The sequence below is a fragment of the Phocoena phocoena genome, chromosome 3 (genome assembly GCF_963924675.1).
Source record: "Phocoena phocoena chromosome 3, mPhoPho1.1, whole genome shotgun sequence".
In the NCBI taxonomy this organism is placed as follows: Eukaryota; Metazoa; Chordata; class Mammalia; order Artiodactyla; family Phocoenidae; genus Phocoena; species Phocoena phocoena.
In genome coordinates, this window is record NC_089221.1 from 12,584,770 (window position 1) to 12,609,560 (window position 24,791).

Below are 24,791 nucleotides of genomic sequence, written 5' to 3' on the forward strand. Positions count from 1 at the left end.
CAACATCACTAATTAGTAGAGAAATGCAAATCAAAACTACAATGAGGTATCACCTCACACCAGTTAGAATGGGCATCATCAGAGAATCTACAAACAACAAATGCTGGAGAGGGTGTGGAGGAAAGGGAACACTCTTGCACTGTTGGTGGGAATGTAAATTGATACAGTGACTATGGAGAACAGTATGGAGGTTCCTTAAAGAACTAAAAATAGAACTACCATATAACCCAGCAATGCCACTACTGGGCATATACCCAGAGAAAACCATAATTCAAAAAGACACATGCACCCCAATGTTCACTGCAGCACTATTTACAATAGCCAGGACATGGAAGCAACCTAAATGCCCGTCATCAGATGAATGGATAAAGAAGATGTGGTACAAATATACAATGGACTATTACTCAGCCATAAAAAGGAACGAAATCGGGTCATTTGTAGAGACGTGGATGCATCTAGAGACTGTCATACAGATTGAAGTGAGTCAGAAAGAGGAAAACAAATATCATATATTACCGCATATATGTGGAACCTAGAAAATGGTACAGATGAACTGGTTTGCAGGGTAGTAATTGAGACACAGAAGTAGAGAAAAAAACGTATGGACACCAAGGGGGGGAAGCGGCGGGGGAGTGTGGGTGGTGGTGTGATGAACTGGGAGATTGGGATTGACATGTATACAGTGATGTGTATAAAATGGATGACTAATAAGAAAATAAATAAATAAACATTAAAAAAAAAAAGAATCCCTCTTCACACCTGCCATCCTGAAACAGTCCAGTTCACCCAAAATCAACCTGGGAAAATAGCCTATTTGGCCAACCAACAATTTGTCACAGTTACTGGTTTTTTAGAAACCTGCCTCTTTTAAAGTTTTCTGAAGTTTACAGCAATATGTCTTGGAAGGATTGGCAGGGCCATGGGGGGCTGTGAAGGCTCTAGGGGTCTCTGGGGCCTTCCCTCCTCCCCACTGTCTACTGTACCCACCTCTGTCATTCGGCTCCATTTCCTCTGACTCTCCACCTCTCCTTTCTTTCCCGACCCCATGGTCTCTCTCCGTTTCTCCTTCTGACCTGCACCCTCCACCTCTCTGGCATTGTCTCTCCCATCTCCTGCTCTTTGCACTTGCCCTCCTGCCCCTCCGGGTCCGGCATCTGGGGGGTGCTCGGTGTGACCGTGTAGGCTGTTCGCCGCACAAAGCTGCCCTGCTGGCTCCACCTACCAGCATCCATCTGGATGGACTCCCACTTCCATCTTGTAAAAAGGGGTTGGGAAGGCCTCAGCAGCAGCCCAGCCTGTGCTTTGCAAGGATTCTTCCCCACCGCTCTGGCCCCAGAGGGGCCCCTCTCTTGGCAACAGCTCCCCCAAACTAGAGCAGTGGGGAGCTTAAGAAAACACCAAATGTTAAAAAAATGCCATTGTGAAGTCAAAATGGAAACTGGTTAACTAAAAGCATCTAAAGCTGTTAAAACTTCCCCATTTAATATGATTTGCTATGAACTTTAAAAAAATTAAAGTTAAAAAATTAGAAAATTATTAAAAAATTAAAATTAAAAAAATTAAAAAAACAAACACACACATGTTTGGGGTAAGTTGGCAAGTCTGGTAAATTTAGCAAGCCCATCCATCGGCTTCAGCAAACTGGCCTAACATCCCAGAATATGGAGGTCTGTTACCTTTTGAGGGTGCCCCTCTGCACCAAAAAGGCCGTTGAAAAGACATATCCTACCTTGGTTCACGGTTACTATCTTACCCCCAAATCTGGAATCCAAGAGGGAATCATGGTAAGTCCCAAGGGGTTTACAAGTGGCCATGTTTCTGTAAGTTCAGCATTACCAGTTCTTCTCCCTAAGAGGAAGGAACGATGTTCCTGCTTCCTTATATCACAAGCTCGTTTCCACCACCCTCTGTCTGTGATCACCACGATTGTCTACTAGAGAAACGCAGCCTTTCAGGACACACTAATTATCCTGGGGCTTTATAGTCAGTCACATAAGCAATGGAGACCATGGCTCTACCAGAAGGTTCAGGGCAAAACTGGTTGTTTGCTTCTGACCCCAACACCGTCTGCAGCCTTATTCTTTGTGGTCCTGCCTTCTCCTGTGCAGCTCTGATGGCTGGTCTGTGATGCTTTCTCCTCTGTGTGGCCACTACACCACAAGCTCCCACCAAGCAGCATACCATCTGAAGCTGTTCTTCCAAATCGATTTAAACTGTACATATTTTTGAACTGTGTGTTCCTTTGCCCCTAACAGCAGCGTGTCAGTCTGCAGTCACCTTGCTAACCCTGGTTTGCATCGTGCCCGCTCCTTTGTTGCTATCGAGGGGATTAATTTTTATCTGATGGTTCTACCATGTTGAAGCTAATCTTCTGGATCAACTAAAGCTCCCCCTGTCCTCATTCGCATCAGATGGTCTAAAGAAATCAATGAGCACTTCACTAAGCATGCCTAGAGGCAGCTCTGAAGGCAGGAAAGCAAGATGCTACTTGAGAAATACTTCTATCTTCCTACTCTACTCGCTTCCTAAATCCACTTCCTCTTCCGACTGGGCAGAAGGCATTTGCTGCTTTTCTTGAAGCCCACTGGATCAGACAGACTCCTGGATAAGAAAATGAGGGAAGAACCAACTTTTAGAGTTGGATCGATACTCTAAATTTAAATGGAAAATCTATACTAGGGAATAAACACATACATGCATTGTAGCATTCTGAAATATTAGTCTCTTACTAACTGTCGAAAGTATCTTTCACAGGCAAAGGAAGATGTTGAACCTAAAGTGTCAGGGCCTGAAGAGTGAACCCATTCTGACTGCAAGATGAGTTTTTGCTAGAGACAGTACACCTTTTCGTTTGAAAAGCAGGTAGCATCACTGGGTCATTAAGTGTCTGCAGGATCTGTGGGATCAGCTCTTCTCAAAGTCCCAGGGAGAAGAGCTATTTATGCCCAAAGGATCAGAGCTCAGGAAAGTGCTCTAATCCTAGGCGACGCATAGAAAGCTGTGGAACCATCAGAAGGCTCGTACTTTGTACACCATATCATCCACTGGAATATACATGATGTGCTGATCTTAAGTGCTCTGCTACGTTCATTTCCTGACACGGAGAAGTTTCAAAATTAAAAAAGGGAAAATAGACTTGAGAGTAAAGGGCGTCTTCAAAGCTTTAAAAATAGGATAACCTGAGTATAAATGAGGAGGTTGTTGCTCATGAGGGGTGGGTGCCATGGGTGCCTTTCTGATCCTTATCTCACAGGTAAGTATTAGTTGATGCACGTATTTGTGTTCTGCTTACTGTGCCCCTTCTGTGTCGGGCAGGATGCTAAGCCCTGGGGATAAGAGGTGGCTAAGCCACAGACCCTGCCTAGGGAAGTTCAGAGCCTCCAAGGAATCACAGATGTGAAGAATGAATACTGTACAAAGGTGTATGCTTTATAGTGACAGTGAAACGCTGAATTTAGGGGGAAAAGCCCTAACGTTGTTTTCTGCGTATCTTTTAATGGCAATTCCTCTAGCCAAGATGTTGGACCGATTGATTGAATCGTTATAAGGATAATGTATGTGAGACACACCATAAGCTGCAAACTCAGATACTGCTGTTTTTAGCGTTGAAGAAACCACCGCTTCAAGCATGCCAGCAAGCGCCTCAGTCCAGAGCCTCAGGGCCAGATATCTGTTCCTGCCTGTTGGAAACAGCACAATACAGAGGAAAGGGCCCCAGAGAATGAGCTGGGAAGTCTGGCTTCCAGCTGGCGTTGTTACAGGCGGAACTCGGAGATACTGCAGGTTTGGGTCCAGAGCACTGCAGTACAGTGAATATCACGATAAAGCAAGGAAAAAAACTTAAGTTTTATTATTTACAGGTATACCTTGGAGATATTTCAGGTTCAGTTTCAGGCCACCACCATAAAGCGCAGGTTGCAACAAAGCGGGTCACGTGAATTTTTTGGTTTCCCAGTGCATATAAAAGTTATGTTTACACTATACTGTAGTCTCTTAAGTGTACAATATAGCGTTATGTCTAGAGAACAAATGTACATGCCTTAATTTAAAAATACTTCATTGCTAAAAGATGCTAACCATCATCTGACAACTCAGGGTTGCCACAAACCTTCAACTGGTAAAAAAAAATGCAGTATCTGGGAAGTGCAATGAAGTGAGGTCTGCCAGTCTGTACTGGCCTGTCCTGGGGCAAGTCACTTATCCTCTCTGGGTCATTTCCTTTACTAAAAAATCATGGGATTTGATCAGTTCATCTCCAAGTTCCTTTCCAACACAGGATTCTGAGTCTCTGTTTCTACGGTGACAAATCTACCCTGAGATAGATCTGTAACCTCTAGTTACAGATGGTAGGATTAGGCTAATTAATCCTATCCTAAGTAAATAAAGCCTCTACATGGGAAATCAAAGCATTTTTCTAGATCTTACTTGGCTATCATTTCAAAATACACTTGCTGCTCTTGTTTGAGAAGTATAGGTTATTGCCCGTGAACTGAAGGAGGAAAGGAATATCCTTAAACCCAGTCTGGTAAAGTTCTCCACTGGACTCAAGCACAGCTGCGGGAGGAGGTTTAAATGCAGAGAGAGGAGACCTGGCCGGACTCTGGATAGCAGAGCGAGCAACGACCGAAAGCTCCCAACTCTCGGCGTCGGACGAGGTCGCAATCTCAGAGCCTGGCACCCGAAACCAGCTGAGCTCTCAACTCCCGGTCACTTAACACAGTCTCCAAAAGCTGAGGTCTGTTCCTGGGACAGAAATCTTCTCTGTTTTTTCCCCAAATACTCTTTTGAACGGTTTCAAGGTTGTGCAGTGTTTCGCTAATATTTTGGGGAACTATGGAAAAACTTGCCCACCACAGGGAGAAATAATGCAGTCAGGAGAGCAGGGTTGCCGGGGGCAACCTGTCCTGACTCAGGCAGGCATGCTACCAGAGATCCCCCCCACCCCTGGGACGTGGCCTGGAATAGGCTTCTGACACCCCCCCTTGCAGTTTCCCAGTTTCAGGAGGGAAGGACTGGAGGGAAGGGCTGGGCTGGAGTGACGGGACAGCTGAGAATGCAAGGTCATGACTCAGTGCCAGAGGTGTTAGGTGATGGGCTATATATCTTGTGTTGCCCTTGATACAATCTATTCAGGTGTTGGATCAATGGATCAAATATTAAGCTGTGGGTTTTGAAAAAAAAAATCCGTAAAAGGCTTAAAATGTGTGTCGGGCTTGATTTCAAAGGACCACTATGAGGGCTTATCTAGCTAAGTGGTTCTTGTGATAATGGCCAGAGGGACCACGGTCAATGTGTTCCTGTCATCACCATGTCCCCGAACCTCTTATTGCCTTACGTCCTCCTTATCAGTCATTTATGATGGAACTGCACACACCCAGGCATTTCTGCTACATTCTTACATTGTACTATAAAAATGGAGAACTGCTACAGGACTTAATAGGACACATGTAGTCACAGCAACAAACAAGGAACTGAGTTCAAAAGACCCCTATTTCTTTTTATCCTCTTCTCATCTCCATCTTTAGAACCCAAAAGGCACAGTCTACGATGTGAAGTTGATGATAAATGTTATTTTCTTACGACTGTTGATAAATGTCATAAACAACCTTAAATTATACACCATGTGTATTTGGATTATAGAGCATGTAGGAATCTTTTCCATGTTTTTTTGAACGTTATGTCTCTTACATTTGAATTACCCAGGGGAGTTGATAAAGGAAGGATGTGTGCTGTTTATTTAAGGCTGTGCAGAGTCACTGGCAGGCCCTGCCAACAGTGAGGTGTTATCCACACTTGTTCACACCCGTATCCCTGAAGATGGCACAGGGCTTGGGATCCAGTAGGTGCTTGACAAGCAAGTGTTGAATGATAAATAAATGGGGAGGATATATCAGCGGAAACGTGTGAGGAAAGGCAATTTTACCAGCGAAACAAACACCACCAATTTAATTTGGAAAAGGGACAGAGATGGTTATAGAGTTGACTCTGGGTATATAAAAATGGGCTGGAAATTATTAGTAAGAGTATTAAAAATGAAAGGCAAAGCCTGCCTCTCTTCAGCATGTAAGAAGCGCTTAGAAACACCGGAAGTTGACCCTCTATAGACTCAACGCCCTCCTTGAACGACGATCGCTCATATTTTGAGATGAAAATGTCTCGAAGAGGTTGTTATCTAATCTAGCACAACGTCGTATTATGGACTACTGGAACTCTCCCTTGAAAATGGCGATTACCCCCCTTTCCAAAAACAAACACAGGTGGGGGCGGGGATGGGTCTCTCCTTACCGTCAGCGACAAGGCCATGCAGACGAACGTGAACTTCTTGATGTGTGCTGCAGTGACTGCGTTGCTTGTGCTCACCAGCTTATTGCTGGGGTTATTCTAGGGGGGCAAGAAAAGGCTCCAGGTTATCCTCGGCTGACCACACGTGCATCTTACAGAGCATCTCGTTTCTGTTGTATTTGATGCGTCTAAAGTGTAGATGTCAAGTGACAGCTTGGCAGACAGCTGTCCCTCTGAGTCTCTCTCAGACAGCTGTCATGTTTCTGGACATGAATGCTAACCAGAGGGGGTTCTGGACTGAACGCCTGGCAGTGTCTCCTGAATGAGTCCCCTCTCTAGGGCCCCAGCCCATCCTGCAGTTCCCGACTGCCCTGGAGCTCTGCAGGCAGGCGTGGCATCTGGGCCCGTATTTGAGGGCACATGTCAAGGCCCTGTGAGGTGCGCGTTTGCTCTCCAAGATAAAGGACTGTGTGTCTCACCCATCTGTTTATTTTATTTTATTTTTTAAAGACCTTTTTTTTTGATGTGGACCATTTTTTTAAAAGTCGTTATTGAATCTGTTACAATATTGCTTCTTTTTTTTATGTTTTGGTTTTTTGGCAGCGAGGCATGTGGGATCTTAGCTCCCCGACCAGGGATTGAACCCGTACCCCCTGCACTGAAAAGTGAAGTCTTAACCACTGGACCGCCAGGGAAGTCCCTCACCCATCTCTTTAGCTCCTGCAACTTAGCACCATCTTTCTTGAGTAGAGAAGATGTTCAAACAGGCTTTGTCAGATTGAAATGTAAGCAAATGATGCAGACGGCCCAGAGGTCCTCTGACACGTGCCCGCGGGATTGCTGGGGCCATCCCAGGGTCACTGCTAGGCGTGCCCGTCACCCAATCTAAACGAGCGTCCGGCCCTCAGCCTTGAAAGGCAGCAGAGGAAAAACAACGCCAGCCTCCTTACGGATCCCATTAGTCCCAGAGCCGACTCACAAGAACTAATAAGAACCTCCTGTATAAAAAAATAAATAAAATTCAAAAAAAGAAAAGAACAAACAGCGAGCCCCTGGCTCCCATATCCAGCCCAATGGAAGACACACAAGCAGAGGTGTTACAGGTCCCACTTGCAAAAGAGCTTTTGATGTTTGCTTCCCTTCAGAGGCTGAGGCAATCTCTCGAATCCCTTCCCCTTTATGCCACCTCTGGAGGGGTTGACATTTTCTTAACTCCGGTCTCTAAAGCACATCTGCTTTTCTGAAAAACAGACTGTGCACAGTGCAAATCACAGCAGGTAGGCTATCTCTCCATCTCCTCTCCCCCAAGAATCTGCGCGGGTGGTGCCCCGGTGGCCTGGGCGAGAAGGAGGCCAGGCCGGGAAGAATTAGGAACCTCCAAATGCACACGCCACCCGTGGTGGCAGCCACGGGCCCCGGCTCCTTCAGGTGCGCTTTTATTTTTAAAATAGAAAATATTTCTGCAAGTACGGTTGGAATAAACTAGCACATATCATTAGATTAGCATCTGTGTCTCACCTTGTTTGCCCCATCTGCTCTTTCGCAGAAACATAGTCTTTTGCATGTAATAACTGAACATTAGAGAGAATTTGGATGAGTGGAAAACTCTCCCAGCTCACTGTTTAGCTAGAAACAGCAGGAGTTATGCGAGAAATTTTAAATCTCTTATTCTGGAACGCACAAGGGGGCTAAGGATTTCAACTGTCAGTGCAGCAGATTCTGGAAGTCCACACAGAGGTGTCTTAAGATTCGGGTGAATAGACGGCATTCATGGGAATGGCTTGGAGTAGCGCAGTGGAATGCATGGCAACAATGGGGGAGGTTTCAAAAGGGTTCTGAGTAACTCCAGCATCTGGCTAGAGGTATGCTCCTCAAAAGAATTTCTTTTTGTTTTTAGGAATAAAGACAGACCTACTAGAGAATGGACTTGAGGATATGGGGAGGCGGAAGGGTAAGCTGTGACAAAGCGAGAGAGTGGCATGGACATATATACACTACCAAATGTAAAATAGATAGCTAGTGGGAAGCAGCCGCATAGCACGGAGAGATCAGCTCGGTGCTTTGTGCCCACCTAGAGGGGTGGGATAGGGAGGGTGGGAGGGAGGGAGACGCAAGAGGGAAGAGATATGGGAACATATGTATGTGTATAACTGATTCACTTTGTTATAAAGCAGAAACTAACACACCATTGTAAAGCAATTATACTCCAATAAAGATGTAAAAAAAAAAAAAAGAATTTTTTTGTAGTGCCTAGCCTCTGTGATGGTGAATAAAACAATGCTGATCTTGGACGCTCTTAGTGAAACTGTATAGCACTGTATTGTTAAGCTTTACTATTTCAATGTAGCCGAAAACAATTTCAGATGAGACACTCACAGCTATGAGGTTCTAACACTTTAGAACCTGCTACTGAGTTTTATTATATAATCTTATATTCCAAGAGCTAGACATTTAGCAAGATGACTTATATCCATTTTGGTTTCTGAGGACTTACTTCTATACACATGTTCCTTGACATGAAAACACTGATTTCTATCAATGGAGTGGATTAAACCCACTCAAACACGGCTCTCTCCTGCAAATGACTCAGGCCTTCGGAAGTCCGCTCTCAAAGGCCTAGGAAGCAGGAATCAAAAGAATTTCTTCGGAAATGCTCTGCATCCTAATGTTGTGAGTGAATGTTGGCAATCAGTGGAGGGTCCAGTCTACTGGGGACGTTCCACACCCAGTAAAGAGCTCTGGGCGATAGCCTACCCTCTCTCACGTTAGGTTGCGTGAGGGCCATCCCTGAAGCACTTGGAGGTGAGTTGCTATTTATGGGTGATTGACTATAGGTGTGGGAATAGAGGCAGGTAATCAGCTGGGGACCCTGGTGAAGAGGCTTCCTCTCTTCACCTCCTAGGGCTCTTTAGGGGATCACATGAAATGATATCAGCAATGGCTCTGAGCTAGTTCTATAGAAATTCAAGGCCAAACAGTTGCTATTAAGAGTACCAGTGGCAGGTTCTGTGCTTCTTTCCTATTTTTTATTTTAAAACATTGTACACTATCTTGCTGGGGGTCTGTTTTTCTACTTCTTTGTTTCAGGATACAAGTCTACAGGTTCAAATAATTAAGCTTTAATGAAATAGGCATTTCTCAAATGATCTGCACGCAGGTCAGTCCTGACCTGGCCTCAGGTTACAGGTCTGAAGGCTTATGTGCCTTCCTGGGCTGTGTCAACAGCTGTGGAAGGACACAGTGGCCGTCACCAGAAGCTTCCAGCTGGAATAACTGTGCTGCATCCCAACCAACCTGGACCCATGGCTGCTGCCTGGACAACTTCAGCGTGCAGGTAACCCAGCACCCCGCAAGAGAGCCTTAAGCTTATGAATTTAAGCACACAACTTCCTGTACCTTCACATCTGCTATAAAGTATCAGTTTCACTAAAAAACAACAAAAGAGAAATGAAATCCAATATACTAAAATTTTTTGAGAGTATAATTTCCCGTTTGCAAATAATTTCTTGACAGGAATAACCTTGAAGTGAGTATCGGTTTGCAGAGGCATCATGGGAGCGGCATCAAGGCAAGTGTAAATTCGCCTCTGTTATTTTCTGAGTTTCCTCCGCCAGCCCCAAAGCCTCATTAATCTTGCAGAGCGAGGTGAGATCAGAAACATCACTGCGTCCGTCAACGGCGATCCCTGTCTATCAAACGCTAATTTTAAAGAGTGTGTTTCAGAAACCACGGCGCACGGGGTTCTCACCTTGTCAAAAGCAGGGTAGACAGCACGGATTTCTGTCAACCAGCCATATGGCATGTGACCCACGGGGTATGTGGCCGTCAAAATTGCTACAGCCTGCAAGAGGAAGAGCCGACAGTTAGCAGGGCATCCGCAGAGCCTGTGTCCAGCCACTGCCTGCCGTCTGCCACGTGGCAGAGCACACCATCTCAGGTGTGGTCCCCACCGACAGGTCACTCCACCCTGGGTGACAGCAGGAGGAAATGGCAGGTGCTCCCCTGCATCCCGGGAGCGGGCTGAGTGGACCGAGGGTGTGCACCTGAGACCAGGGGGATGAGTCTTGTTTTACATGAATCCAGTGAGGAAGGGGTCCAGATCACTGCCTGAGAAGCCAAGATTTCAACCCAGGTCCACCAAATTCTCACTGAGCTAAACCGAACCTTCTAGTCTAGCCCAATTCTTGAGTCTCAAAATGCGATTCTGAGCCCCACCCATGCTCTCTGGAGACTCTGCACTCAGCGTCCACCGCTCTGCCTCCACGCCATCCCCCAGGGAAGCTGACCGTGGGCGCTGGTTGATGGCTTTATGGTATCCTCCATCCAACTCAACTCACTTTCAATCTGTTCAGCCAGGAGAGCCCAATTTTGATGTTTAACTTAAGAAAACTAAATTAATACTTCTCATAGGAAGGCTCACAGGTTCTTCCATGAAAATGAGAGTTTCATTTCTTAGGTGAATGAAGAGGAAGAAAATTTAAAACAGAGCACCTAACCCTACATTTTTGGCAAAGTTCAACTCCCTAACTAGCTAGGACAGGAGGAATCAGGCTTCGTCTGTTCTAATGACCATAACAGCGATGCCAGGACCGTGAGCGAGGTGGGTCCCCAGCTGGTGAAGACACTGCTGTGAGGAGTGGGTGGTGGCATCAGGCGGCCCTGGATTCAAACCTCACTTCATCACTTCCCAGCTGTGTGAAGCACGAACGCTCTCAGGCCCCGTTTCTGTTCCTCCAGCAGAACCATGAGCATAACGACACCTATCGTGCAGGGGTGTCGGGAGTCAATGAAACGTCCATAAGTGCCGACATTATCAGAAGCAGACGATCAATTTATGTCAGTTCTGTCACCCTAATGCTAAGGCCTGTCTCTGTGCACTGAGGTCATTTAGAAATGGCTCAAATGTATAATGTCTTGTTTTTCTTAGGGGAAGATGGAATTCTAGCACACAGGTGATGGGGGTCCCACACTTTTTACTGGGCAGATGAAACTGAAGTAAAAAAGCTGCTGTGTTACAGAAGCCAGCCCAGATGGCATTCTTGATTCAACAAACAAAATCCAGGAACCAATGGAGACAAGGGAAAGCCTTCTGCTTGTGATTTATGGGCTGCTTGTTCCAAGCCAACATGAGTTGCTTCCCAGGACATGGAAACTGGCAGCAGACCTCAGCCTGGAAACATGCTGACAGCGCATTCAAGGGCAATGTGTAAACAGAAGGCTCTCATGAGTAGCCACCAGCCTTCCTGAAGGATCAGCAGTTCTTGAGACAATTAGTTCTCCAGAGGGCAGCGGAGGAGGAAACAAATGAAGTCATTCTACTTGTTCATACCATACTTGAAAGATGGAAAAACGTGCTTCAACTCTGTCTTTGGAGGAGCTGCCAGTTTCCAGATCAGTTTCTTGAGTTGAGTAAATAATGGAGACCCTCCTTTGGAGGAGGGCAGATTGCCAGAGTACATAAAGCCATGGTAGGCTCGGTACAGGAGGTGGAGAAAGGACAGGTGAGACTAGGTGGGTCAAAACGGAGGCAGCAGCCCTTCACCCCCTGGTACTTTCACTTCTGCTGCTGCGCATGGCATCTTCCGCTGTCCTCTGCAACTACAGTGAAGAGGCACCATGCTGACTCCATGGGAAAGTGGAGAGGCCGTTGAGTGGAGAGAGAAAACCTGGATTCTAACACTAGCCCAGCTTCTTGCTAGTTGTGTGTCCTTAATCTCGGTTTTCTCATATGGTAAAAGAGAAGGATGAAGGAGATATTTTCTCCCATACTCATATAAATATAAAATCACATGATTCTAAGTCACTGATGGAGATCCTTATGGGTTCCTTGTGTGAAGGTGTCACATAATTTAATATCACAGAATTTCTTGAGCTCTCAAGAGGAATTGGAAACAAATTTGAAATCCACCTCCCCCGCACCCAGTTTTTACACGGGGACAGTGGGTACCCACATCCCCAGAAGCTGCCCTACCTCCGTAGCTGCAGAACTGCCACCAAGGTCCCGGGAAACAAAGAGGTTGACGATTGGCCTACTGATTCTCTGTGTAGCCAAGATGAGGGCCAAAGGCCACCAGAAGCTCAGCATCTTTCTTATTGTTGCATCTCCCTGCATCAAGAAAAGGGGATAAAAGTTCACTGAACTCTGGAAGCAGAATAGAAAAAAACAATTCAGAGTCAAAGCCTTGTCTTTCGATATCAATCATGAGTCAATCCACTATACTTAAAAATAATATAGAAAAAGCCTCTGTAGACAAGCCAAGTTGAATTAAAGTGAAACGTACAGTCTTAATAGACATGAACTCAGACAGCTGGCAAGCTACTGTGAAATCAAAACACACATTTAAGCCTGATGGATCCAAACATCTATTTTCCAAACAGGGCAACTTTAACCCAAGCAGAACCCAACTTCATAGCCCAAGAAACAGGCTGGAAATGACTTTCTGTTTAAATTACCAAACTGACTGGCTAGAAGCCATGTCAGTAAGACGTAAGTCTTAGAAGTAAAACATTGTTATACTTTATTTTGGAATCAGTCTGCTCACAAATGTGCCTAATTATTTGGGCACTATATAAATCTACTCAGAGGTTCCTATTTTCAAAGCTCTGACAGAAGTCATGTAAATGTTCAGAAGCACAAGCAAAACAAAAGCATGGTAATGAGAAGGCGACTAATTAAGAATTCTACAGCAAAGATGTGCGCCCCCCCCCCCTTTTTTTTTTTTTTTTTTTTTGCGGTACGCGGGGCCTCTCACTGTTGTGGCCTCTCCCGTTGCGGAGCACAGGCTCCGGACGCGCAGGCTCAGCGGCCATGGCTCACGGGCCCAGCCGCTCCGCGGCATGTGGGATCTTCCCGGACCGGGGCACGAACCCGTGTCCCCTGCATCGGCAGGCGGACTCTCAACCACTGCGCCACAAGGGAAGCCAGCCCTAGATCTGATATTATTGATGGCCTGACCTCAGATCAAGGTGGGTGGTCAATACAATTACTGGTTTTTTGGTTATTTTTGGCTGCGTTGGGTATTTGTTGCTGCGCACGGGCTTTCTCTAGTTGTGGTGAGCGGGGGCTACTCTTCGTTGCGGTGCACGGGCTTCTTATTGCGGTGGCTTCTCTTTGTTGTGAAGCACGGGCTCTAGGCACGTGGGCTTCAGTAGCTGCGGCACACGGGCTCAGTAGTTGTGGCTCGTGGGCTCTAGAGTGTAGGCTCAGTAGTTGCGGCACACGGGCTTAGTTGCTCCGCAGCATGTGGGATCTTCCCGGACCAGGGTTCGAACCCGTGTCACCTGCATTGGCAGGTGGATTCTCAACCACTGCACCACCAGGGAAGTCCCGCAATTACTGTTTTGACATGACAAAAGTAACATGTGGTCAAAGGTGGGATCAAGGGGTGGAGTGTGGTAATTTATTCAGGGCCATATTTATATAAATATATATATAAAAAAATATATATATATACATAATCATGCATATCTGCCTTATATCTAGATGGATACCAACCCAAATGATACCTGAGGATAGAGAAATTAGCAAACCTATAAATCAGATACTGTTTATAATGATGATGAAAAGAACGCTTTGGTCACTTGTATAAGATTGTATCTTGCTTGTACCATATTCACCTTTCGAGGCACAGGCCAAGCTCTGCCTCCATCAAGGGGGCTTTTTAGACCTCATCCCTATCTACCCTCTCTCAGCCTCAGTGAGAGAAGTTCTTGAACTCCCATTGCAGTCTCTGTACTTTCTTGGGTTCATGTCTGAATGTTGGTTCTGTGCTGGATAAGGGACGTAAAGCTGTTCGAGGCCAGAGACCGCATTTAAGAACTTCCTGTGTTGCCCTGTGGTACCTAAATACTCTGCTCCCTCCATAGAAGGCACCTGAATGAGTGATTGTGTTTGGCCAGTACAGAAAGTACAAACACAGCCTGGATCCCTGGTGTGAAATTAAAAATAATCAAATGTGAGTTCAGTGGGACCAGGGGTCCTAAAATCTCTGTCAAGAACAGAATGACTTCCTTTTGACAACAGAGAGTAAGGGGGACGTCAGTGCTGTGTCTCCTCCTCGGCCTGACATGACTCGCTGTGATTTGGTCTCCTCGTATGGAGGTAAGGAGGCTGGAGAGTGACCTCTAAGGACTCTTTCATCTCCAGAGTTCATCCGTTCTCCAACTGTCTTTCCCTGTGGACACTACGAAGCACTTGGCCTTGAGGTGTAACATCCCAGAGCATGTAGTTGTTACACTGATGTCTCGTTTCATACGTGTGGGGTGAAACTATATTCCACTTGGATGTACAGAGAGCATGTCCTCGAGGTCTAAGGACCTACCCCCAGCTCCGGTCCACTCCTGTCCGGGATGATGTCGTGGATGTTCTTGTAGTAGCCCAGGCACAGGGTGATGCAGCGCACAAGGGCACCCATGTACAAGGATAGGATGGGGATGAGTAGAGGCTCTCTGCATTCCAGATGACTATGAAGCAAAATGGCGACAAAAACGACCTGAGAGATGGGGAAACAAGAACAAGTCAGTAGGGAGAAGACGGAACCAATCAATGGAAGCGCGGTCCCACCTCTTGCACCCAGGTGAGGTGTATCTCTGAGCGAAAACCTTGACACTGATGAGAAGGAGAACAGAAACAGTATCGGGCTACAGCTCAATAGTGCTCTCAGAGAATTCGGGGTCATGGGTTTGGGATTCACTGGAAGAGCACACGATCATTCTGTTATATTCATTATATATCATTAAGATTCTTTTAAGGCAACTGCACATCTGGTTAAGGTTATCGATTAAAAAAAGTCTAGAAACTTTGGATTCCCAGACCCCAAAGGATGCAGAAGAGCTTTGCCCTATCGATGTACACATGTAATCCACACCAGAGGACCTAAGTGACCTTCCACTTAGGATAGAACAGTGACCAATGATGGTACACAGAAAAATGGACATTAACATTTATAACGTGGAATCCACTAAAAATGTTGCAAAAGCACCAATGTTAATTATTATAAAACAAGATAATTAAAATTTAAGATACTAACTTACAAAAGTGGCATAGGTCAAAAAATACAAAGTCAAGAGGGATTGAAATAATAGTAAAGTGTCAATCTCTATTGAACAGTACAGGCTCTAAAGCAAATTTATCAATGTATTTAACCTCCCATCCTACAGAAATCAGAGAATCAGCCCCGCCTCTGTCCAGAGTCCTTCCTGGGATGCACATGTTTGGAAGACAACTGAGGCGTACTGAGTGCACAAATAGGGTAATGGGGGAGGGGAGAGATTGTCTGGGCTACATCAATTTTTTTGTTGTTGTTTTTTTGTTTAAAAAAATTATTTGTTTAATTTATTTTGAAGAGGAACACAGTGATTAAATATCAAGATTTATAAAAAGTCTACCTAGTACCTTTGAACCCCATCCATCCATTTTCTATCCACTACAGCAATGAATCTGTTTGATTATTTTCAGGAATAATATTCTAAATATTTACCAACAGACTGAACAACTGAACAGAACAGACAACGGGCCTGGCTGTTATGGTAAGAACCAGCTGAATATCAGCCCGACATTAGTTTTGTATTTGTCCTTAGAGATTTTTGTTAAGTAGTATCCATTTTTCCCCTCCTTCTTTTAGTTATTTATTTTTCATTTTAAAAATTTTTAAAATTTGGGGGGGGGGCTACATCAATCTTAATAGCCAAATATCCATGGAATGATAGGCCACCACTAAATGATCCTGACCAAAGGAGGCGTACCCTGATCACTGCATTCTCAAGAAATCAGTGATGACAGAAAGTTAAAAAGGAAGCTGGAGAACGAGCACAGTTCATCAAATGAGCGCGTCCAGTTGCCACAGGGGACAGAGAAAAGCAGGGTAATCCGGAGAAACTCTTCTGAACGAGATACTAGTATGAGACGTTAGAGGAGGTTTGCTCGTAGCACAAACCACAAACCGACACTCGTGCCCGGGTTGCTGTTCTCAAACCGGTAAATGGGACAGAGAGGCCCTTAGGGGGATGCAGGGGGCAGAGCTACCGCTTGGCTGCGTGGACACGACCAGGCTGCCCAGAGCACGGGCGCGTGAGTGTCCACTCAGGCTCATGACCACACACTCCCATTCACCTTCACCGAGGACACAGTGGAGCCCCATTGATGGAAATAAAGATGCCCGTGACTGTCTCCACGCCCGTTGCTTCCCAGTGGAACAAATGTACTGTATTAACTGAGGGATGCAAAGACCAGCTGGGGGAAACCTGGTGAAGGATCCATTGTGTTTGGAACAGAAGATTGCGTTCTGTAATGTGGCCAAGATGCCCATTTATTTCTCTAACTAAGCAGAGGCCTTAAGGGGCCCTAATATGCAAACAGACTAGTCTTGTCTGCCGCAAGCTTAAGATTCGACATACACAGACCTACAGTGTAAACGAAGATGGTCATGTTTAGAGACTGAAAACATACTGGAGGAAAAATGGCTATGTGAAGACCAACCCCTCCTCTGCCCAGTCCAGAAAGGCTCCCGGTGACGCCATCAGGATGGCCATGCAAGGCGAGTAGGACCAAGGAAGGGGATCTGGAAGTGAAGGAAAAGGGAGGGGGAGGTGTGGAGATGACAGTAAAGTGGCCCAAGGGGCACAGCAGGCTGGAGTGTGGCAGAGGGCGGGCAGGAGGCATTGGGCCGGTAGCGATCAAGGCCGAAGTGAAGATTTTCTCAGCCTCCCTCATGTCGTTAATAGCTTGATGCCAGGTGGTCCAACACATACCACACATCTTACACCTTCGCTGTGGGCTGTATCATTTATCAACTTAAAATAACACCTGGGCCTTTTGCAATTCAATCCAGAATTAAGATTTTTGATTCTGATACCATCATCAAAACTTTGTCGGACTATTTTCTGCGGGTAACCTACTGCCTCGGTGGTGAGGATTTTCCCAGGGAAAGCCTGCTACGTGCTGGCCCCGTCCTGGGTGCTGGGGATTCAACGATAGATAAGATTGTCCCAGGCTCTGTTATCCTGGAGCTGACAGCCTAGTGGGGAAGGCAGAGATGGTAATCAACCTGTGAAAAGGCCTGTGAAGGAGAGAGGGCGGTGGTGCTGGGAGAGCCAGGCTGTGGGGTGAGGGAGGGCGCCCCATTTGGGGTGCATCTGAGCCGAGACCCAATGCCTTGGCAGGAGCCGGCAGGGGCCGACAGGAGCCAGGGTTAGGTGGCAGCCGAGGCAGGGCATCTCCTCCCGGGCAGAAGCCAGGCAAAGCCCCCAGCGGGAGGCAGCTCGGCCACATTGAATTGGTCGCAGGGGAGGACCAGTGGCTGGAGGGTAGAAAGCAAGGGGACAAGAGGAAAGTGACGGGGCTGGGGAAGAAGCAGAGCCCGTGGGGTTTCAGCACCTCGTAGACCATGATCAGGATTTTGGCTTTTTATCTCAAGGACACCAGGAGGTGATTCTAAAGCAGGTTCTAGGCAGGGGGTGAGACGGCCAGCATTTCACTGAGAATTGATCCCTGTGGCCGCAGTGGGGAAGGACGGAGGAGAGCCAGAGCAGAGGGGCAGGCCCGAGTCAGGAGGCATCGCTGAGAGTTCAGGTGGGAGGGGTGATCCCTCAGACCAGGGCGAGGGCAGCCGAGATGGGGAGAAGAGGGCAGATAAAGATACATCTAGGATTAAAAATTTTAGACGGATGGTCCTGAAGAGGGACGCTCCTAGGGTGGCTCCCAGGTTTCTGAGCTGCTGGTAGGGGCACAGATTCATTCAGAACCACAATCATCAAGAGCATGAAGAGTACGAACTGAGGCTTATGATCCCTCTGAAGGATGTGAGTGGAAATAGCACAGAGATATTTAGATGGCTTGTCTAGAGCTCAGAGGAGAGGGCTTGGCCACAGATATCTATCTGGTGATCATCAATCATGTTACAGATGGTTTAAACGTAGGGCATGCAGTAGATTCTTCATGAATAGAATACACAGTAAGGAGAGGGATGGATCTGAGGAACTTCAACATTTACACGTAAGTAGATGAGCTCAGCCATCAGAAGTAGGAGAAAAACCAGGACGTGGTGGTGTGAGAGCCAATGGGAAGGGATGTTTCACGGACGAAGGAGCAGTCAACAGAGTGAAGAGTTGCTGAGACATCCGTTAAGTCAACAAAAAGTGCCCGCTGGATTCAGTGGCAAGAGGGTCACTAGTGAGAACAGTGTGGGTGAACTGATGGGCGTGGAGGTCAGCGTGGGGTAGGTAAAAGGAAGGAAGAGAAGTGAAAAAGTGGAGCCAGTGAGAGGAAACTGGCCTTCCAAAAGGTGTGGCTGGGAAGTAATAGAGAATTGTAGCTAAAGACGTACATGAGAAAAAGCTTGTTGTTGCTGTTGTTGTTGTGTTAAGATGGCAGATGTCTGAGCATGTTTCCATGTCAAAGAGAAATGATCCAGGGGAGAGAGAGAAGGAGTCACTGATAACCAATCAAATAAGGTTCCTGAGAAAGCAGGACAGGATAGGCTTCAAGGCACACACAGGAAGAAGTGGCCTTGGACAGAGGAGGGACACCTCCTCTCCTGGAATGGGAGGGGGAACGGAGATGAGGCAAGGGTCTGAAAGTAGGCATGTGGGTTTAAATTTCTCAGTGAGGTAGGCAATGAGGTCACCTGCCAGGGAGAGTGAGGTGGGTGGAGACCCCTCTGACATGGTTACTAGAGTCCGCCGAGGTGAGTGATGAGAGGATGAATCTATACTTTGATCAGTTTGTCCCGCTGTGTAACTTTTTGCTGGAGTGCTTGCTACCTGGGTGCAGGTGGTGCACACCATTGGGTGGTTCAGGTCGGGGATTTTGCCCGAAGGCTGAGATGGAAAGGCAGGAGACAGAGGGACCTGCAGTAGTGCAGCCAGATTGCTCAGCTGGGATCCTGGGATCCCATCCCTGGGATCTCAGCTGGCTTCAGAAGGCCAGGGCTGATGACAGAACAATGGGGAAAGGACTAGAGGTCCCACTGAGGCCCAACACCCCATGAGAATTCTCATTTGATACTGAGCAAGCTAAGAAAGTCTAGATGATCACAGAATAAATCAAAAACATATGACTATTACAATAATGGTGACACAGAAAAGCATGGCATGTTGGAACCAAAGCAAGAGGTTTTTTTTTTTGTATTATGATGGGAAATTAATTAGCTCAGTAAACGTTTTTCAAACTGGGAGTTGCCACTGAAATTCAAGGCATTATAAATTCTTTTCATTTTATCATTGGTGATTATTACTCCCTATCTATCTATGCCGAGGTGGTATTTCAAAGGACTTTGCCTAGGATCTATTTATTCATTACCAAGTCTGGTAATTAACAAATGCTTTCAAGTAATGAGAGGACTGAAGCTGGGGGTGGGAGGGGAAGCAGAAGACTTAAGAACAAACATTGAATTTATTCCCCCAACCAAATTGCGGCAGGAACTCCAACTATAAGGTTTAAAACAGAAACTTCACCAGGAAAAGCCCAAGGCCAGATGGCACCTGAATCCAGCTTCCATCGCCCCTACCAACGAGTTATGTTTATTCCGAGCTTTTGAGCCCTCCCAACAGGCAGCGGCCAGGACCAGGTTTGCTTTTGAGATAACACATCTACAAATGCTCACTGAGTTGGCTGATGCTAATGCTAGAAATAAGAGCTGTTTCCTTAATTTCAAATTAAGTGATTAGAGTGAACAAGGCAGTTTAGTTCATCCCTCAGAGGATGAAGTAAAAGTGAGACCAGGCCAAAAAATCTCTAATAACTCACCAAGAAAATTAACAAAGATATATCAGAGAATGACGTTAGCTAGTATTCAAGCATGTGTGCCTGCACACGCTCACACACACTCCTCACACACAAAATAATGTTAGCAGGAAGTAATTTAAATTACTTTTAATAGTGATCCATGGAGTAAATGCAATTAATTTGGAAATTTAATTCTTGGTCTTTAGGGAGGCACTAACAGTTGAACAGTAGATTATTTCAAAAAGGTGGCTGAAAGACTAGCGTGTACAAAAGGGAAAAACCAGGAAGAAATGCGTGGACATGTTCATAGAATGGAACTGAGAATTGGGAAGGGAGCTTAGAAATCAGTCCACCTCCTTCTCCATGAAGAAATCGTTCTCCAAACCCCTGAGTGTAGGAACTAAGTCTAACTTACAGACTATGGGAATTAAATCTAATTTGCTGCTAAAATTTTTCATGGTATCTTTGGAGGAAGAAGACAGGAAGGAGAACGGAAACCAGGGCTGGTGCCTGACCTCAGGGAACTGGACAGAAGTATAATGTTCTCAGACGAAGCCGACTTCCTGATTCTTTCCAAATGTGGGAGAATGATGCGTGAGTGGCAGCCCCAGGTGACAACAACATTTAAGAATAATTCCTAGGGCTTCCCTGGTGGCGCAGTGGTTGAGAGTCTGCCTGTCGATGCAGGGGACACGGGTTCGTGCCCCGGTCCGGGGAGATCCCACATGCCGTGGATCGGCTGGGCCCCTGAGCCGTGGCCGCTGAGCCTGCACGTCCGGAGCCTGTGCTCCGCAATGGGAGAGGCCACAACAGTGAGAGGCCCGCATACGGCAAAAAATAAAAATAAAATAAATAAAAAATAAATAAAGAATAATTCCTAGGAGCATTTTCTAGAAACTAGCACCTAGTGACTCGGCCACACAGAGGTCCACGTGTGCACAGCAACCCTGTGACCACCCACTAGCTTTGACTTCAGAGTCATTTCACGTGCAAGTGCCTTAACAATAAAGGGCAAAACCTCTGATGGTAAATTTAAATTCCTAAACACCCATTCCTGCAAGATCTTACACGCTTGTATCATGGGGGGGGGGTTCCATTTTCTCATTCATTTAAGCATTTATGGAAGTCCACGTTTGATTTGAGTAATGCAGGGATGCTCGCGGAGCGGATGGTTGTAAATGAGGCATCAGCCAGTTCTGTCCATCACCTGAAAGGGGCTCTGAGCAGCTCTGATGGACACACGAACCACATTTACCTGAGCTATGACGTCTGAGATTGAGGCACATCCGACCAGGAAACTGTATTTGTGTTTTAAGAGAATGCCAGCATGGGTCCATGCCTGCCAGGAAGGAGAGAATAGGGTATGAGATACACCTTTGGGATTAGGTTATTTCTGGTCGTTATGAGTCCCTGGGCATTCCTGAAATAGAATAGAAACGCACCCCCCAACCTTAGTAGCACAGGTTTCATAAATCTTTGATTGGTAAAATGACTGTAACTTAGCCTGGTGGCTAGGACCACATGAGACTTAAGTGGAACCAATGACTGCACAGTGTTTATTTGGTACCAGTTCTATGCAGACTAGTGTACTGGTTTGTGTGCTTGGCAGGAAACCTGGCTGAATACCAGGAATGGGGGACCAGTGGGAGTCACAAGGCACAGCGTTCTCCATCCGTGAAGCATGTTCTAATGAGGGCTCTAAACTGGATCCGAGTTACTACCGTCATTGCAGGCACTCGCTGACTGATCAGGGTTCTGTTTCCTTCTCTTTAAGTTTGGGCAGGATCCGATCTGTCACTTCGTGCCTTTGAGGAAAATTAAGAGGAAGGTCCTCCGAGGGTTACAGACAATGAAAGTTCCAGGGGATGACAGGTTTGGAGAAGGTTTGAAGTTCAAAGTAGGATCCGCTTAAGCATCATCCTTCTAACCAGTAAAGGATGACCTGAACTGACAAAGAAATAACATTTCACACGAGCTAAACATAATCAGACAAGTATGACTCATTTCCTAGGTCTGTGTCAAGACTTTATAGCTGCTGCTACATTTACTTCCTCCTCAGCTTGTAGGGCCAAAGGTGCTAAATGTGAAAAGAAATGCAAAGTGTAAATAACATTTGCAAATTGTGGCTTGTAGGCTACCTTTGTTGACCAAAAGCTGTCTGGACGATAAGCTTTGTGATTTGCAAATATTATCTCTCCAACAAATACATCAGGGCCATGCTGCAAGGTGTGTGTGTGTGTGTGTGTGTGTGTGTGTGTTTGGGGTGATGATTGATATGTATTATTTTGGTTTTTATAAGCAATCTCTTACTACTGGGCCTTTTGGGAGAGTTGAGAGATGAAACGTGGAAGAAAAGGGTGTCCATCACAGATGTTCTGGTGTTAGACTGGGCTTTGGAAACTTCCGTGGCAAATAAACAAAGAAGGGAAGTGGAACACAGGGCACTAAAGAGTCTGTGAGTCACTCTTAGTCCTGAGTTCCCCAAGTTCACTGTATAATTGTAATCCTTCTATGTGCTTACACAGTCCCAGTACAGATAGGAGGGCAGGCATTAGAGCAGAATCATGGACTCTGCTGAAGAAGCTGGGCTTTTACTCTCTTAGTTTGTGAAAAAGGTCACTCCATTCAATTCTCTCACTGCTCTGAAAGCACTGTGGTACTACCTCAGTCCAGCCTGGGCCCCGTGGGGAATCCAGTTCTACATACTCCAAACCCTTGGCTGTTTTCTTTTTGGGGTAGGGGGTATGGGAGCGGGGGGTATGCATCAACTACCAGAGTAAACACACCTGGTGATAAGCAAGAAAAAGAAAATCCAGGTACAAGTGTTCCAGTGGCCAAATTCTCCACCTAAAGTGATGTCACGACAACTAAAAATCAGGACCTCCGGTGGAAACTAAGGGTTTAATATCTAAGGTTCCCTGGCCCACCAGTAGGAAGCTGTCAGATTCAAGAAGGCTGCCCCCGTAACCCTGCTACAGGCACATTAAGACTTCTGATGACATCTGAGAGGATGGACCACATACATTTTTACATTGCATCGTTCCTCTGAGGACTGGGGGCTAATGCCATACCTCAATGCCTCCATTCATCTCACACGTCTAATGTATATAGAACTGGAGGTAAGGAGTGGTAGAAAAACCTATATAGATTATCATATGTTAAAGTCTCCTTCCAAGGGTAATTTAAAGTGGAGCCCAAAGAAAAGGTTTATTTTCTAGCATTAGACATTGTTGGAAATATGTAAATATATATATTTGGCTAAGTCTCTTTTATATCTATAACACAGATGAATAGGAAAAAAGCATTCTCTGAGAACTCTTCAGTATCGGAACAAAGAATTTAATCTATGGAAGTCAGCCACCCTTAGCTAATCTAGCAAAGCTGGCTATTAAAGTAATAAAATCCTATCAGTATGTTCAAGCGAGTCTTATTCTAAAAAGCTTTGGGTGCTTATACCACGCAAGTGGTAAGTTTATCTGAAAGCGATTCTGATCCCTTGATCCTGAATATATCAGAAAGGAATTTATATTTGAATCAATTTTTCAGACAAGCTCTCTTGCCTACTGCCAGAACTTGTGGCAAATATAGATAATTCTCATAAAATAAACTGAAAAGATGGACTGGTTAAAAGTCAGTGGGCAGCTGGAGCCCTTCTGCACTGCTGGCGGGGATGTAAAATGGGGCAGCTGCTGCTGAACTCAGTATGACGGGTCCTCAAAAAATTAAAAACAGAATTACCATGTGACCCAGCAATTCCGCTTCTGGGTGTATACCCAAAAGAATTAAAGCAAGGACTCAAAGGGGTGTCTGCACACTCATGTTCACAGCGGCATTATGCATAGTAGCCAAAAGGTGGCAGTAACCCCGGTGTCCACTGATGGATGAAACGGTAAACCAAATGTGGCTTACACATACAAGGAATACCGTTCAGCCTTAAAAAGAGGGACATTCTGACACATGCTACGACATGCATGAACCTTGAAGACATTTTGCTAAGTGAAATAAGCCTGTCACAAAAGGACAAATATTGTACGATTCCACTCATGAGGTACCGAGAACAGTCAAGTCCATAGAGACGGAAGTAGAGTGGTGGGAGCCAGGGGCTGGGAGTTAGTGTTCAATGGGGCAGAGACTCAGCTGGGAAGATGGAGAGGGCTGAGGGTGGATGGCGGTGACGGGAGCACGACGATGTGAATGCACCTAATGCCACTGAAGTGGGCGCTTAAAAATGGTTAAGATGGGAAGTTTTATGTTATATGTATATTATCACAATCGGAAAAAAAATGTGGGCAGTGAAGACAGCCTCAGATGCGTTGGTCATTTCCTGGGGGGAATAAGTGGAGCCATTTCCACTTCTGGGTTGCTGGGGGCTGGGGGAGGGGAGGGTGGGGAGGCAGTGTTTAATGGGAATAGAGTCAGTATCCCAAGATGAAAAGAGTTCTGAAGAGTCACGGCAACGTGAATATACTACCTGCCATTGAACTGTACACATAAAAATGGTTAAAATGGTGGTTTAGGTTATGTACTTTTTACCATAAGTTTTTTAAACAGTGCCAACGATCTTCTCTACTCACCATTGCATCCATAAAAGGGAAGGCAGCAAGATACAGGAAGGCCCTTCTCGTCTTGTTCCCCACTGACTCATCCACATGGTGCAACTTATTGATGATGTAGTAGCCTAAGTCACTGTATGCTGCAGAAGGTAAAACAAAACCAAACAAAACATGGCGATATTTAGAAAACATTATCCTCATAAGCTTTTTATCTCAAAAGTTCTTTTTAAAAT

At 45.8% G+C, this 24,791-nt stretch overlaps 1 protein-coding gene across 1 annotated transcript in view; it reads right to left on the reverse strand.

The window, feature by feature from the left end:
* The window catches only part of ANKH (ANKH inorganic pyrophosphate transport regulator), a 139,551-nt gene that overhangs the window by 28,198 nt on the left and 86,562 nt on the right, over nucleotides 1–24,791 (reverse strand). The window contains exons 3-8 of the mRNA XM_065874906.1: nucleotides 24,580–24,698; nucleotides 21,261–21,344; nucleotides 14,604–14,774; nucleotides 12,254–12,388; nucleotides 10,031–10,123; nucleotides 6,286–6,381 (exon numbers count right to left, since the gene is read on the reverse strand). Coding sequence (XP_065730978.1) covers nucleotides 6,286–6,381; nucleotides 10,031–10,123; nucleotides 12,254–12,388; nucleotides 14,604–14,774; nucleotides 21,261–21,344; nucleotides 24,580–24,698 — 698 coding nt within the window. The remainder of the gene's footprint in view (nucleotides 1–6,285; nucleotides 6,382–10,030; nucleotides 10,124–12,253; nucleotides 12,389–14,603; nucleotides 14,775–21,260; nucleotides 21,345–24,579; nucleotides 24,699–24,791) is intronic.